This window comes from Rattus rattus, chromosome 15, assembly GCF_011064425.1.
Source record: "Rattus rattus isolate New Zealand chromosome 15, Rrattus_CSIRO_v1, whole genome shotgun sequence".
NCBI lineage: Eukaryota > Metazoa > Chordata > Mammalia > Rodentia > Muridae > Rattus > Rattus rattus.
In genome coordinates, this window is record NC_046168.1 from 12471219 (window position 1) to 12486632 (window position 15414).

Below are 15414 nucleotides of genomic sequence, written 5' to 3' on the forward strand. Positions count from 1 at the left end.
CCTCCACCTGCACAAACACATGCATGCTCCCCACAACCCCTGTGTACACACAAGTATACACATATGCATAAAAATGGACACCAAAAAAAAAACCAACAACAACAACAACAACAAAAAACCTTCCTAAAAGCACTGCTCCCAATGAATGAGAGCTCCTAGTCTAGCCTGACCCTCAAACACTTCCGATTCACATTCACTAGGATTTCAACATTTTGGAGGTGCCAGTGGTATGATGACTTCTCTACCTACTCTATGCTGTGTTGCATCATAACCACTACTAACAAACCCTTATAGTCAGACTCTGTCAGAAAGATGTGACCATGCGTTCCACATTGTCCCATGTCTAATTTACTCACTAGGGGTCATTGGTGAATCTAGGAAGTCGTGGCTGTGGAAAGCCATAGAGGTGACAGTAGAGTACATCAAAGCAGTAGCAGCACATTTCTGCAGTCACCACCAGGTTCTTAGTGGTATTGGCAGTTCCATTGGGCCGGGGGAGAGGGCTCAGGGCTCCAGATGCAGGATTCATTCGTGTGATGGGGGAGTTTCCAGGTCCCAGAGTTAAGTCTGATACATTTTCCCGACCACTGCTGCTGTCCACATGCTGGTGGGTTTGAAGAGGTCCTGAACTTGAGCCAGGAACAGTAGTGGACTGGTTACCGGGACTGTGTGTTCCACTTCCAGATAATTTGGGCTTCTTGACCCCACAACAGCCTGCTGCCAACTTGGGCTCAAGGGGAGGAACACAACGTCTTTTTCCCATCCTGATTTGGTGTTCGTGATCTGGAATGCTGCAGAACCCTACACGAAAGAGTAAGTACTAATTAGAATGATTCAAGAACAAAAAAATAAAAAATAAAAAATAAATAAATAAATAAATAAATAAATAAATAAATCGGTTGAGTCAGTTAAAAGCTGTCAAGGACCAGTGAGATGGCTCAATGGGTGAAAGCATTTGCTACCTGCCAACCAATGATGGCCTGTGTTTAACCCCTATGATTAGTATGGTGGAAGGACAGAACTGACTACAAGTCAGTGACCTTGACACACACACAGCACAACATCTTTGTCTCCCCTCCCTCAGCAGAAATGAACTGCAATTAAAAGTTGTTTTTTTTTTTTTAAGCTGTCATTTTTTTTTTAACCAGAAACTCCAGGTGACATGGTCAAAAAGGTCAGATGCAAAGTTATAGACAGGAATCCTCTAATATTTTCCTAAAGAGAGGCCAACAACGAGCAGCTTGTCTATCCCAAAAGACTATGCACGGGGGCTGGAGAGATGGCTCAGTGGTTAAGAGTGCCAACTGCTCTTCCAGAGGTCCTGAGTTCAATTCCCAGCAACCACATGGTGGCTCACAACCATCTGTAATGAGATCTGGTGTCCTCTTCTGGCCTGCAGGTATACATGTAGGCAATAATAAATAAATCCAGGGCAGTGGGGAGGATAGGCCGCCACTGTTGAGGACATCTCAATACCCTTTCTGCAAGTTCTGCAATGTGGTGCAAGCCTCTGATTCCAGTACCTGGGAGGAAGAGGCAGAAACAGGCAGATCTCTGTGGGTTCAAGGTCTACATAATGTGTTCCAGGGCAGACTGAGCCAAATAGCGAGTCCCTGTCTCAAATAAACAAGCCTTTATTGTAAAAAATTTGCAAATAAAAATCATTATTCAGCAAGATTAGACAGAGCCATAGTCTATACATTTCAACAAGCTTCTATATATTCAAAATGGTCATCCTGAAACTGAAGCTTCTCACTGGATTTCTCACTTGCTTGTCCTATTTTTTTGAGACATGTTCTCTCTATATAGTCCTGGCTCTCTTAAAAGTTTCTATGTAGATTCAACAGCCTCTGCCTCTGGAGTGCTGAGAATAAAGGCATGTGCCATCAGACTCAGCTCGTTAATATGTATTTACACACATGTACATATTAGACATCTATAGTATTATATACATTAACTGAAAAAATTTTATTTTCAGGTTTTTGAGCTAGTTTTTCTGTTTAGCCATACTATTCTTTCTTCATGGTCTGTTATACCCACAGATACATTTGTTTACACACAGGTCTACACTTGCTACCTTTCTAGATTGTGTGACCTTGCTTAATAATATACATTCTATATTCATCCATTTTCCAAAGTGTTGTGATTTTACTTTTTCTTTAGAGCTAAATATTATATGCACCAGAGTTTCACTATCCACTCTCTAGCTGACAGACTAGATTGGTTTGCTTCCCTTGTTATAGTGAATAGTGCAGCGATAAACACACCAGCTCACTGTTCGCAGGGATCCAATATCCTTCTTTTAGCCTCTATAGCACCAAGAATGTATGTGTACAGACTCAAATTCTGGTGAAAACAAAAAACAAAAAAAAAATAACCACCAAAACCATCCATGTATATTAAACTAAAATTAACATAGCAAGTTGCAGGCCAGTCAGTGACAAGTCAGTGACACAGTCTCAGTTGCCTCAAAACAACAAAATGCAAGACAAAAAACTCCCAGGGCTGGGATGACTCAGTCAGTAGACCGCCTGCCCAACACACAAGGCTTTGTGCTTCATTCACAGGACTGTGTAAACTAGTACCCCCAGCACTTTGGAAGTAGCGGGAGGATCAGGAGTTCAAAGTCACCCTTGGGTCTCTATACATGTCTCAAGTTCAGGCCACAATGGGCTCCACCAGACACATAAAAAGCTCCCTCAAAGTAGTAGCTCACGCCTGACCACAGTACTCATGACGAAAAGGCAGGTAGATCTTTATGAGTTTGAGACTCGCCTGTTCGTCTACACAGGGAGCTGGCCAATACTTAGCAAGTTCCTATCTCAAACCAAACCAAACCAAACCAAACCAAAGGCTGATGGTGCCTCTACAGAGCCAAGTGGACTGAGTTCAAAACTGGTTAGTCTGAGACTGAGTTTCCTTAAACTAGAATAAAAGTAATTGCTCTCTGGAGTTACTGAGCATGAAGTCAGGTTAGTAGTCACAAGGGCCTTAAAAACACTACAGTTAGCTGTTTCTCACTTGGGCTCCTAGCCCACTGCTTCTTCCTAGAGGACAACCTAAAGATGGTCTAGACATGTCCTATGTATTCAGAATGCTTCATGTTCCAGGACTTTACTCAGTGTGGACAAACAAATGACCAGCATTTCAAAGAGAGTGAGCCTCAGAGTTAGTAAGCGTGGGGTCCTCCAAGGCCTCACTGAAGTGGCAGAGCTGGGAGTTGGACCACAATCTGTCAGGCTCCAAGATCCGGACCTTCTCACCAAGCAACATGGCAGAGTAAGATAATAAATACCCACTGGATTTAGTGCCTTTTTCTAAGAAAACAAGAAAACACAGTGCAACTCAGGATACACTAGAGTTTAAAGGAGCTTGTCAACAAAAGGAAATGAAGATCTCAGGCTCAAAGCCAACATACTCAACCATACCCAGGCAACTGTAAGCCTTCTCCCCTTCACAGCAATGCCTGTCCTGAGTACACAAACAGATGTCACTGTGCCTTCTACTTAGCCTCAGATACAGGTCAGACAACTCCAACGCCATCTTCTGCCCTTCAGGGGCACTACACATGTTGTATGCAGACTTGTAAGCAAACACCCATACACTTAAAGAAAATCTTTAAATTAAAAAAGAAAAACATATTAAGGGGGGTATAAGGACAGCTTAGTATGTACGCAAACACACAAACACACACACACACACACACACACACACACACACACACACACACACACACACAAGGCATTGGAGTGCATGGCAGAAAGCAAGACTCTTGAAGCTCACTGAAGGAGCAGCCAGTCTTAACCAGCCAGTGAGCTCCAGGTTCAGTGAAAGAGGCTGTGTCTAACATATTAAGGTAGAGAGTAAGGCCCAAAGAACTCCCTGGGTAACTTATGTCTGTTGGCCAGTTAGTTAGTCAATCTGTCTGCCCTTAAGCACCTTACACTTAGGAATTATTTCATTGGGAAGAGTTTTAAGGCTTGGCATGGTGGTTCTTGCCTTTAATCCCACACTTGGAAGGCAGAGACAGGCGATCTCTGAATTTGAGGTCATTGGTCTACATAATGAGTTCTAGAATAGTTAGGGCTATATGGTTAAGACCCTATGTCAAAAAAACAAATTTGGTTTTGTTTTTGGATACAAGGTTTATGTTGCCAATCTAGCCTTGAACTCCTAATCCTCTTTTCTCAACCTCCCATGTTAGAATTAGAGGCTTGGCTCCATGACAAAGCTTAATATACAATCACTTTATTTCATTTAAGATGTGTGTATTGCTTACTTCCTTCTTTTTGAACAATTTTGAAGGCGCCTAATACTTTACTATCTGCCAAAATAAGCAAATACTAAAAGGTAGAAAATGTAAAATGAACCATAGTACTGACAGAAAACATCTCAGCCACCAACTGTTAACAGCATTAATACAAACAGTAATTACCTGCCAGTTGTACTAAACTTCTCTTAGGGACTGTAGGACAGCCCAGTAACTGACAGCACTGGTTGGTCTTTCAGGACCCAAGTTTGGTTTTCAGCACTCACAACCACCACCTCTAAGTTCAATTCCAGTTAGAACTCTGGCCTTGAGGGTGACTGCACATACATGGAAAGTCAAAAACACTCCCGTGGTTTGAATACGAACAGCTCCATAGGCTCATGTTCTAATGCTTAGGCCCCAGTTAAAACTATTTGGAGGTGTGGCCTTGTTGGAGGTGTGTCACTGGGAGATGAAGGTTGACTGTGGTTACAAAAGACACTAGGCTCAGTGTCCTTCTCTTTCTGCTCTTGCCTATGGATCAGGATGTAAAGCTCTCTCTCAGCTACTGTTCCAGCGGAATGCCTGACTTCCTGTGTCATGATCATGAACTTGCATTCGTACTTTTTTTTGGTTCTCTTTTTTTTTTTTTTTTTCGGAGCTGGGGACCGAACCCAGGGCCTTGCGCTTCCTAGGCAAGCGCTCTACCACTGAGCTAAATCCCCAACCCCTGCATTCGTACTTAAAACTTACAAATGTAAGCAAGCCCCAGTCAAATACTGTCTTTTAAACGAGTTGCTTTGATTATGATGACACCTTACAATAGAACAGTAACTGTGACACAGGCCTTAAACCTCACGACAACAACCAATATTGTACCACAGTAGGTGTGTGGCCTTGTTGTTCCACAGTAGGTGTGTGGCCCTGGGCACGGAAACAGTCCTTGATCAAAGCCTGCAACACTGACCACAGAGGCCTTGGATGGTGCCTTGCAAAGTTCCTGGGCCAAGCTCAGGAGTCAGCAGTAGCCATGGCTTCTTACACGGCTTCCACAATCAACATGAGCACAGTAGTTAACACTGTAATCCACCAGATGGAGACAGCGCCCACGCTTCAGCATGAAGCTAAGGGAAGTAGTAGTAGTAGGCAATTTATGATTTCAGGAATATAAATAATTTCTCATACATTTTCCTTAACCTTGCAAATATCAAATAGGCCTGCCCTCAGTGTTCAAAGACCCTGAACTTCCTCTATAGGCTGCTGAACCATCAGCTTCCCTGTCCAATGTGTGATCAATCCCCTGTACACCAGATGTGTGACAAATATGGACATACATAAAAAATAATGATTTATATCTGACTGAGGAACTGAACTCAGGGTTTTCAGAAGTATATAGGCTTACATGGTTGACATAACCTAAACTTTTTTTCTAAACAAACAAACAAACAAACCCAAACCCCACAAAAAAGCCTACCAAAAAATTGAAAACACACATAATGCATCACACCTTTCCAGGCTAGTATGATCTGAGTCCCAGAGGAGCCAAGGCTATATGGTGAGGCCATGACTCAAAACATAACAGGGACTGGAACATGGTTCACTAAACTGGTTGTCACACAAGCACAACAAATGTAGCATATATATAATATAATTAATATACAATTATATAATATAAAATACACATACTGGTGTGGTGGCAGGATGCCTGTATAGGGAGGTGGGAATAAGCAGTCACAGAGATGACTGCCAGCTTAGCTTAATCATAAGCTCGAAGTTGAAGGAGTAATCTTGTTGAAAACGTTTCCTGACATCAACCTCTGGTAGCCAACCATGCTCACACCTGCAATGTGTACAGACCTCCCCCCCAACAAAAAAAAGGAAAAAAAACCTAAAACAAACAAAGGAGGACAGTTTGAACACTTCATTCTAAATATTAGGTCAATTATCCTGTAAATTCTCATCTTGATCCAATTTATCCTGGAAACTGTTATATTCACTATACAGCAGTGACCACTCAGTCCTGGACTTGGCCACAGGTGCCACTTAATACTTACTGAGGTGACCCAAAGGCTTGCTTTGCATAGGTACAACTAGGAAAAAAATGTTTTAAGTGAGTGGTGGTGGCTGACACCTTTAGTCCCAGTACTCGGGTGGTGTCTCCAACAACAACAACAACAACAACAACAACAACAACAACAACTGATTCCAAACAGGGACTGGAGAGAGCTCAGCAGTTAGAGTGATGGTGCATGCTTTCAGTAGAAGCCCTTCTCCCAGGAATCTGATGTTTCAGTGATAGTCATTTGGCTCTTAATCCCAGCACTTGGGAGGCAGTTCATCCGTCCGTCCGTCCGTCCATCCTTCCTTCTTCTATTATTACTATTATTGTTGTTGTTGTTATAGGTTTTAAATGCTGGGACTTTTAGTGATCCATTATAGTGTTTATTTGCCTGGGTGGCAATTTCTGATTTCAGGAATTACTATAAAAAATTTCCCATAGATTGCTAACATTCATAATTAAGTATCAAAACCAGAATTAATTCAAGAACACAAAGCTGCCCTGATTGACGTGGACAAGCAAAATGGCCTTCCTTCTTCTCTGTCTCTTTCAAAAGCCCATTACAGAACAACCCGAGACGCCCCCACTTCTGAGGACAGATCTTGGCTTTGAGGTAACCATCTAGCTGCCAGCTCTGGCTCAGACTCCACCTCTGAGATCCAAGTCTGAAAGCAAACTCAGCAAGCTGTAACATCTTCTGTGTACCTGCTACCACAGAGGGCTGCCCTAACTGTCCTGGACCTCACTATGTAGACTGTGCTCAATGGCTGGGCAGTGGTGGTGCACTCAGGAGCAGAGGCAGGCGGAACTCTTGTTCAAGGCCATGTATACATATGATTCATTAGAGTAGTTTACAGGTTCTGGTCTGAGTAGTTCAACAATGGCTTGATAGAAAAATCAAGAATCTGGTCATTGTTCAGTCTATGAGACTTGATGTCTCAGTGGTCTCAACCTGGTTCACAGTACTAGGGAATTCCTAGAGAGCTACTGGAATTCTGTCTACATTGAATCCTGAAGGAGAGTCTAAGGTCAGTAAGGGAATACCTCAGCAACAGGATAAACTTGCCAGTAAGAATGTAGGCAAGCAGGCAAAATGCAAAAGCTTCCTTTCATGTCCTTTATATGGGGCGTCACCAGAAGGTATAGCCTTGGACCCAAGAGATATTCCTACCTCTGCCTCCTGAGTGCTGGGAATTCAGAAAGGTGTGAGAAAACTGGCAGTTCCTTGGCACATAATTACTATTAATACAATTCCCTAACAACAGCTACCTTGTAGTCTAAAAGACCTTGATACTTTTCTGCTTTAAAATGTAATGGCTTCTAAGAAACCTTTTATGGATTCTTCATTCTATGATAGCAGAAGCCGTAAAGAACATTGGAGGTCTCCTAGGAAGACTAAAGAAGGGGAAGAGTTTGAAGCTAGTAAAGAGTTACGAAGTGAGACCCTAAAAACAGTTTTGTATTTCACACCTTTAATCCCCACACTCAGGAGGCAGGAAGACCGTTGAGTTCAGGGGTGGCCTATTCTACAGAGTTATATATTAGCCAGGGCTACATAGAAACCATGAGAGAGAGAGAGAGAGGGTGGGGGGGAGAGGGAGGGAGAATATGAATATGAATATTGGGTTAATACTAGGATTACTCATTCAACTTTGTAGAAATACAAAAAGGCAGAGACCTTAAAAAAAAAAGCTTTACTTGCTAATTGTTATTATCACAAACATTTTAATACAAAGAGAAAGCTAGAGATTTTGCCAATGGTTTTCATTTCAAACAGTAATCATATCTAGAAAAAAAATTCTCTCCAGGTGTGGTAGAATATACCTTTCATCCCACCACTCAAGAAATGGACACACAGACAACACAGACAGGCATATCTGAGTTGCAGGTCACACTTAGTTTATCAGAGGGCATGAGCTTATAAAGATTTGGGAAGTAGGGGCGAAGCTTCTGTTACTATTTAGTGTCTAGATGTTAAATAAAGGCTTCCTTAGACAGGAGCAGGCTGTTTCTCCCACGACACTGACAAGCTGAAGTGAAATCCAATGTAATAATGATATCATGAGTACTGGTGCTGAAGTGAAATCCAATGATATCATGAGTACTGGTGTGGTGCATGAGCTGCAATCTTAGCTACTTATGGTATTGTTCCAAGAAAGTCAGGTGAGAGATGCTATTCTGCTGTCCACCATTCCAAACGATTCATATGCCTGTGATCCCCAAACTCAGGAGACAGAGGCAAAGAGACAGGAGGACCACAAGCTCATGGACTCCCTTAACCACACAGGCAGTCTGTGGCCTGTGTGGGCTCCAAGGGAGTCTGTCTCATTGTCTCAACTCCTACACCAAAAAAACATCTACCATATAACCACACGGGGCATTTGACACATGGGCAAACCCATGCAATTAGGTTTACAACCTATTTACAAAGACTTAGGACTTAAAACAACAAATAAGTAGCAAAATGCTTTCAACTTGAGGGAGGCACATGGCTCATTGTAATCCCAGAGCTGGAGAGGGCGTTGGCTGTGTCTTAAATTGGATTGTAATGACTTAAAGGCCATAGAGACTTTGTTTCAAAAACAAGTAAACACTGTGCTTGGTGGCACACACCTTTACCCTTAACACATCCCCAGACAAGGCAAATGATCTCTAAATTCAAGGCCAGCCTGGTTGGTCTACATAGCAAGTTCTAGTTCTGAAACCCTGTCTCAGTAACAAACAAAAAAACCCCAAAGACCAAAGTCTACATCAGTTCAAAGGAAACAATTATTTACAGGGTTGGGTTCCATCCCCAAGACTAGGTTTCTCTGTGTAACAGCGGGGGACTCATAGAGATCTGCCTGTCTCCAGGGCACCACTACTTCCAGCTAATAGTTTTAGGTTTTGCTCCTGACCATCCCCCTCTTCTTTCTGTGTGACCTACAGCATGGAGCCTTATCTTTGTGGGTCTCAGGTTTTGGGGCTTTTTTTTTGCTTTTGTCTTTGTTTTCATTTATAAAATTAAGACATTTCCTCTTCTGTTTCCCTCACGAAAAGTTTGGGAGGCTCTGACAAACTCTTACAGTAGTGAAGGGGAACGGTTTTGGGGTGTCGTACTGAGCTACATCACAGGTACTGAGCTGTCAGCCAAGCAGCTATGTCCTCAACCCAAACACGCCATCATCCATAAATTCACAGGGGTGAGGCACTAACTTTTATACAAGAACTATGTTCAAGGTTTACATGTAGAATAAAAATGTCACCACAGCAGATTTAGGTCAAAATGATCCAAAAAAGTAGATGAAGACCAACTCTGTATGAATGAAAACTGTCCAGGAATTGCACTAACCTTGGAACTAGTTAATTTTTGTGCCTAAGCTCATTATGCAGCCCAAGATGACCCCATCTTTCAGATTCACTTCTCAAATGAAAATATTACACACATGCAATGCCACACAAGGTGAGTCACAGTCCTAACTCCATGAATCTATTAACCTAAAAATTAAAGCCAAGGGGAAAAAGGCTTCTTTGGTTGTCAATTGGGGACTGGGTTTAATCCCAGCACTTGGGATACAGAGGCATGCTCAACACTGAGTTCCAGGCCAGCCAGGTCTGCAGAGAGAGTAAGGCTACACTGAGAAACACCATCTTGAAAACAAACAGAACACTAAAGTACAGGTGGAGGGCCAGCAAGACCGCCCAGCAGGGAAAGGCACTTGCCACCCAGCCTGATGTCCTGACTTTGATCTCCACCCATGGCCCACAGAGAACTGACTCCCTCAAGCTGTCTTCTAACTTCCTCAGACACACACACTGTGGTAACATCCACGCACATGCGGGCAAACACATTAAGTAAGTATAAGTTTAAAAAATATTAGAACTTAAATAACCTTAGGACCACTGACTCTAAGAGAAACTGAAATGAAGTACACTTACACCTTAAATCTAGACACAAGCCAAAGCCAAAACCAAAGCATGCAACAAAATCCCACTTCAAGTATGCCCAAGGTCATACTCACTGAAAGCAGAAAGTTTATAGTCCCAGAGGAAACAGCTACAATAGGAGAGGGGAGCTATTTTGTCTCTGGAATGAATCTTCTTTCTTCCAATTCCATCCCTTCTTCCAATACCTAAGACAGAAATGCAGGTGCAGTGAACAAAGTTTAAGTAGTGGGAAGGTTTTTGCAAAAGTTAAAGTTTTTGTTTGCTTGTTTTTCCAGACACAGTTTCTCTGTATGTCCCTGGCTGTCCCAGAGCTCACTGGATATCTCATAGATAGACCAGTCTGGTGTCAACTCTAGAAAGCTGTCTTCCTCTGCCTCCCAAGTGTCGAGATTAAAGGTGTGCAATATCCCACCCAGCTTTATGTCAGGCTTAATTTATTTTAGGACAAACAAGAGCCAAGAGACTTTACCACTGAGAACATTTTCAGATTCCAGGATCAAAGGTGTGCACCAGGATCAAAAGTTACAATTTAACAGAGCAATCTCTGAAGCAAACCAACAAAACCTCCTGGAAAAAACTCTCCTTACTTCAAGACAAGTTAACTGAGTCCCACGGAGGATCAAAGGCTGTATTGTACTTGAATGAGACCACCCCCACCCAACACACACACACACACACACACACACACACACACACACAACGTCAAAACTTGCTCTCTAGCCAGGAGCGATCTCTTTTGAGCTCTCTACAGGTTTCTGTATACAAGCATACTCCCAAGTCTTAAAAATTACCGGACAACATGCTAGGCCCCTGAGGACAAGGCACCTTGTGCCAGGAGACGATGGTAAGTGTTGGTGGAGCCATTCATCCTTACTCAGCTTTGCACGAATCTCTTCTTCGCAATCTCCTCCACCTTTCCTACTTCCCCAGTACTACAGAATTTATGCAAAGCAGAAACTCCAGGCCCCACCCACTCAATCCTAAGAGAGGGCACTGAAAGCAGATAGGCCCAGAGGGATAAGTGAGCAAAGAGAGGAGTCAGATCAGGGCAAGGAATGAAGGGCAAAAGCCACACAGCTCTGAGGACAGGCATAAGACCCAAAGTTTAAGATGGAGGGATGGTTGTAGGCAAGAGGGGCTACAAGTAGATACGGGAGGTGGGGCGGGAGGAAAAAAAGAAAATAAAGCGCGAGAAGAGAGTTAAGCAAGAAAACGATGAGACAAGGGGGAAAGAAGAGACCGGGAGGGGTTTAATAGGCAGAAGGAAAAGGTGAAAAGGAGGATGTGGGACAGGAGAGTACAGGGCGCAGTGGGAGTTGGGGAAACGACAGGGCGACGGGTAGAGCAACTGGGTCTGGGCCGCGGGGGTGGAATCCAGACGCCGGGCGGGGGAGGGGACTCTGGGTGGGGGGCCACCAGGCGGCGCAGGAGACCACCAAACTTTCCTCCGACTGTTTCCTGGAGGGACTTCAGGCACTGAGGCTACAACTGCTGCCTCGCCTCCTTGGCCAGGGGCGACCCTGCCACCCAGAACTCGGGCACACGGCCTCACGATCCCGTTAGTCCTCGACGGGGACAGACAGCCCGGAGGAGGCCTTGCCCACCCGCGGTGGCCGCCTCCATGTGCCCCTCCCCCATGGCGCCCCGGGACCCCTCGCCCGGCACCTCGAGACCCCACTCTCCAGGGTACTGTCTGCCTCGGAACTGAACAGGCCTCGAGAAGGCCTGGCAAGAGAAAGCACGGCACAGCCCCCTAGAATTCCCCACCTTCTCTCCTGACCCAGACGCGGCCGGGGCAGACGGGACCTCTCGCGCTCTGCCTTCTCTTCCTCCTGCTTCATGGAGCCATGCGCCTGGGTGGAGGCTCCCGAGAAAAGCAGAGTCCCAAGGCGGGTTAGGACGCCCGAAGGAGGCCGGCGGGAGGGCAGAGGAGGAAGCAGCGGGGCGGCGGCGGCCGGGGAGAACTAGAGGTATCCCCGGGGCGGGTGGAGGACCGAGTCGAGTCGGGACCTGAGTCCTCCTCTATCCCAGCAGCCACCGGAGGCAGTGAGGTAATGGAGGAAGAATGTAGGGAGTCCTCCAGTGGACCAAACGTCCTCTAGCGAGTCGGCGAGAACCATAGAGATTCCGAAGCTCTGGGAGTACCGCCCACTAGTCACGTGACCTTGGTCCGCACATTTTTGTGATTGGCGCTGGTTAGCATATAGGCAGCTGTTTTCATTTGTGGAGGCCGAGTCTCACGCATATGGCAGTGAGTCTCTCCAGGAAGATCTGAAACCTACTGGGCTCCCCTTGCAGGTGAGGATCTTCCATTTCGGCTCACGGATGTCAGGCCGGCCGCTGCAATTTGCCGGGCGGACGGGCCAGGCCGCAGCGCAGAGCACGCCGGGAGTTGTAGTTCTGGTCTCGCGACGGCATTGTCCCGGAGGCTGCAGGTGGCAGACACTTCAAGCTGGCGCCTAGGGAGCTGCGGCCTTGCCCTAGCAGTCGCTCACATTAGCAATGCAATTCTGAGCTGCCAGCGGCTTTTTTCCCCATGTGCCCACGCTCATCACTCTGCCTGACCAAGTTCCGCCTTCGAAAGCGGAGTGGAAGTGGGCAGCTTAGATCAAGCCAAAGACTGCCAGAACAAGGCCCATGTGGAGTGTGCCAGGCTGAATCTCAGACATTGGCACCTGGCCTCCTTAGCTTCCCATTGCACTGGAGAAGGGCAGGCTGACTCAGCTTTAGGAATGACCCAGGCAACGCCTACTCCCGTCTGTAGTTCAACATCACCAGAAGCCCCAGATGACATCAACAAAATATCCACAATACAGGGGCAAAAAAAAAAAAAAAAAGGGAGAGAGAGAGAGAGAGAGAGAGAGAGAGAGAGAAGAAAAAAGGCCAATCTGAGTAGGACAGGTTCGCACATGGTAGCTCACAACTGCATGTAACTCCTGTGCCAATAGGTCGCACACCCTCACCGTCTTCTGGCCTCCCCAGCACTGCACACATGAGATGCACATAACCACATATACACGTTTTTTAAAGTTCTTTTTTAATGGCTCAAGCACAGTTTGCTTTTCTGTTAAAGTATGAAGGCATCCTTAATATGTTTGTCTTCAAAAGACCAAAAAAAGGGTTTTTTTTAAATGTAAATCATATTTAATAGTCAAGCTTTCCAGCAAACCCTATCTGCTTGAGCATGCATGGTGTTTGAAATAAATTCTTCTAGTACATAATTACCTGTAGGTAACAAAACCCAAGGAAACTGCCTTTTGGACCCAAGCTTTTAAAGAGAATCCAACCCTTATGCTTTAAAGAAAGGGAGGTAACCTTTTTAAAATGTAATTTCTACAGTAGTCTTCACAATTCCTATCATAGCCTTCTGTTGTGTGTCTGAATTTCTCTGTCTGACTGAAGAATGGGAAATTGTATGATCACAACTTAGAGCCAAAATTGCAGGAGGCGGAAAACCAGAGATCAGGTTTTTGTGTTTTCTTTTTCTTTATCTTCTGAATAAGGAGGCAAATTCCAACCTTAATCAAAATAAATTTCACACAGTGAAGTTCTTTTCTGGCAGAATGTTTTAAAACAGGACATTTGGGAAATGGCCTCAGTCTATTGCTCCCAGGGTAGTACTATACAGTCATTAAACAGCCCAGAGCTAAGGGAGTTATTGCTCCCTGGTTATCAAGCTGCCAGGAGGTAAATATTAGAACTAAGCTGGACTTAAAATGCCCTCAAATTAAAAACACAGTTGTTGCTTTGAGCTGGTCAAAGGAATTTTCTTAAGAGGTTGGGTCCAGATGCTATCTTTGTCTTTAACTGATGCTGAAAGGCAGGCAGGGAACAGAACAGAGAAAGGAAAAAATACATTTCAATGTCATCTCCTCCACAAGCAATGGACAGAACTGATGAGAACGTGAAACTAAACAGGGCTAATAATGTCCCTATGTAGTACAACATTGCCTGGCATACATGCAGTGCAAGACTCAGTCCCCACCACTGCGTAGAAACCAGGAGGGAATTATGAGGAGGAGAAAACCAAACCAAGACAATGCCGTCAGTATGAAAAGAGCAGTGACGTTTCTTGTTTTTCTGCATTACATTCAGAAATCCCTCATCCCGGAAAGAGTTACTTTATCCAGCCCTGCCTGGCCTTGAACTCAGAATTCTGCCTGCTTCTGTTTGCCACTAGCTATACAATACAGAAATCTAATATAATCTAAATCCTATCTAATGGAAGAGGGAAGATGCCCAGAAGCTGAGTGTACCAGCCTTCTACCTGCTCCTGACACGCAGCCCCAGTCTGCTGTGATACCGCCTTACTGTTACCAGAAAACCTGTCTCCGCACAGCTACCACCCAGATGTTTGCCTTTCCATGATTTCTTACTTGAGAGTTAAAATTATACAGTCATGATTCCATGAGTTCACGCTGGGACATAATTCCAGCTCCAGCCTTGACGATTTCTGAGAGCATGCTTACATGCTGTTTTAAAGCAGCCCTTAGCAGTACCCACCTCAAGGATTATCTGTTTTGTTTTGCTGTTTTATAACCTGTCATCTAGCTCAGGTTGGCCTCCTTATATACTCAGAAATGACTCTGTTGTCCTGACTCTCCCACTCCTGTGTGCTGGGATTACAGGTATACATCACACACCGTTTTAAAGATTCTGATTCCCCCGGCTTCATATATACCTAGCTAGCACTCTACCAACTAAACCAAATCCCCATCCATGCTGTTTTCTCATTTGTTTGGTTTTTTTTTAATTATTATTTATTAACTTATTTGACTTTTAAAAATATTTTTACATTATTTTTATTTTGTGTAGATGAGTGGTCTATCTAACATGTATGTGTGTGCACCATGTGCATGCAGTGCCCACAGAGGCAAGAAGAGGATGTTCGATCCCTTTAGAGCTAGAGCTGGAAACAGTAGTTAGCTGCCATGGAGGTGCTGGGAGTTGAACCTGGTACCTCTGGAAGGGCAGTCAGTGCTCTTAACTGCTATGGCACCTCCCTGGCCACCTGAACTTTCTTTTAGGTTGTTATTACTTTGTTGTTGTTGTTTGGTTGGTTGATTGTTTTCTCTGTGTAGCCCTGGCTTTCCTGCAATTTGTAAACCAGGCTGGCCTCCCACTCAGAGGCCTGCCTCTGCCTCCCGAGTGTGGAGATTACAGGCGTGAGCCACCACAC

General features: G+C 44.6%; 1 protein-coding gene across 2 annotated transcripts in view; it reads right to left on the bottom strand.

Annotated features, from left to right (window-relative positions):
- Positions 1 to 12337, bottom strand: part of Ammecr1l (AMMECR1 like) — a 23989-nt gene extending 11652 nt beyond the window's left edge. The window contains exons 1-3 of one of the 2 annotated variants that reach the window (XM_032885514.1): positions 12003 to 12337; positions 10310 to 10420; positions 357 to 801 (exon numbers count right to left, since the gene is read on the bottom strand). In XM_032885514.1, coding sequence (XP_032741405.1) covers positions 357 to 763 — 407 coding nt within the window. In that variant the 5' untranslated portion in view covers positions 764 to 801; positions 10310 to 10420; positions 12003 to 12337. Of the gene's footprint in view, positions 1 to 356; positions 802 to 10309; positions 10421 to 11026; positions 11926 to 12002 lie in introns of those variants that run through there. The other variant, XM_032885515.1, reaches the window with a different exon arrangement.
- Positions 12338 to 15414: the final 3077 nt, after the last annotated feature.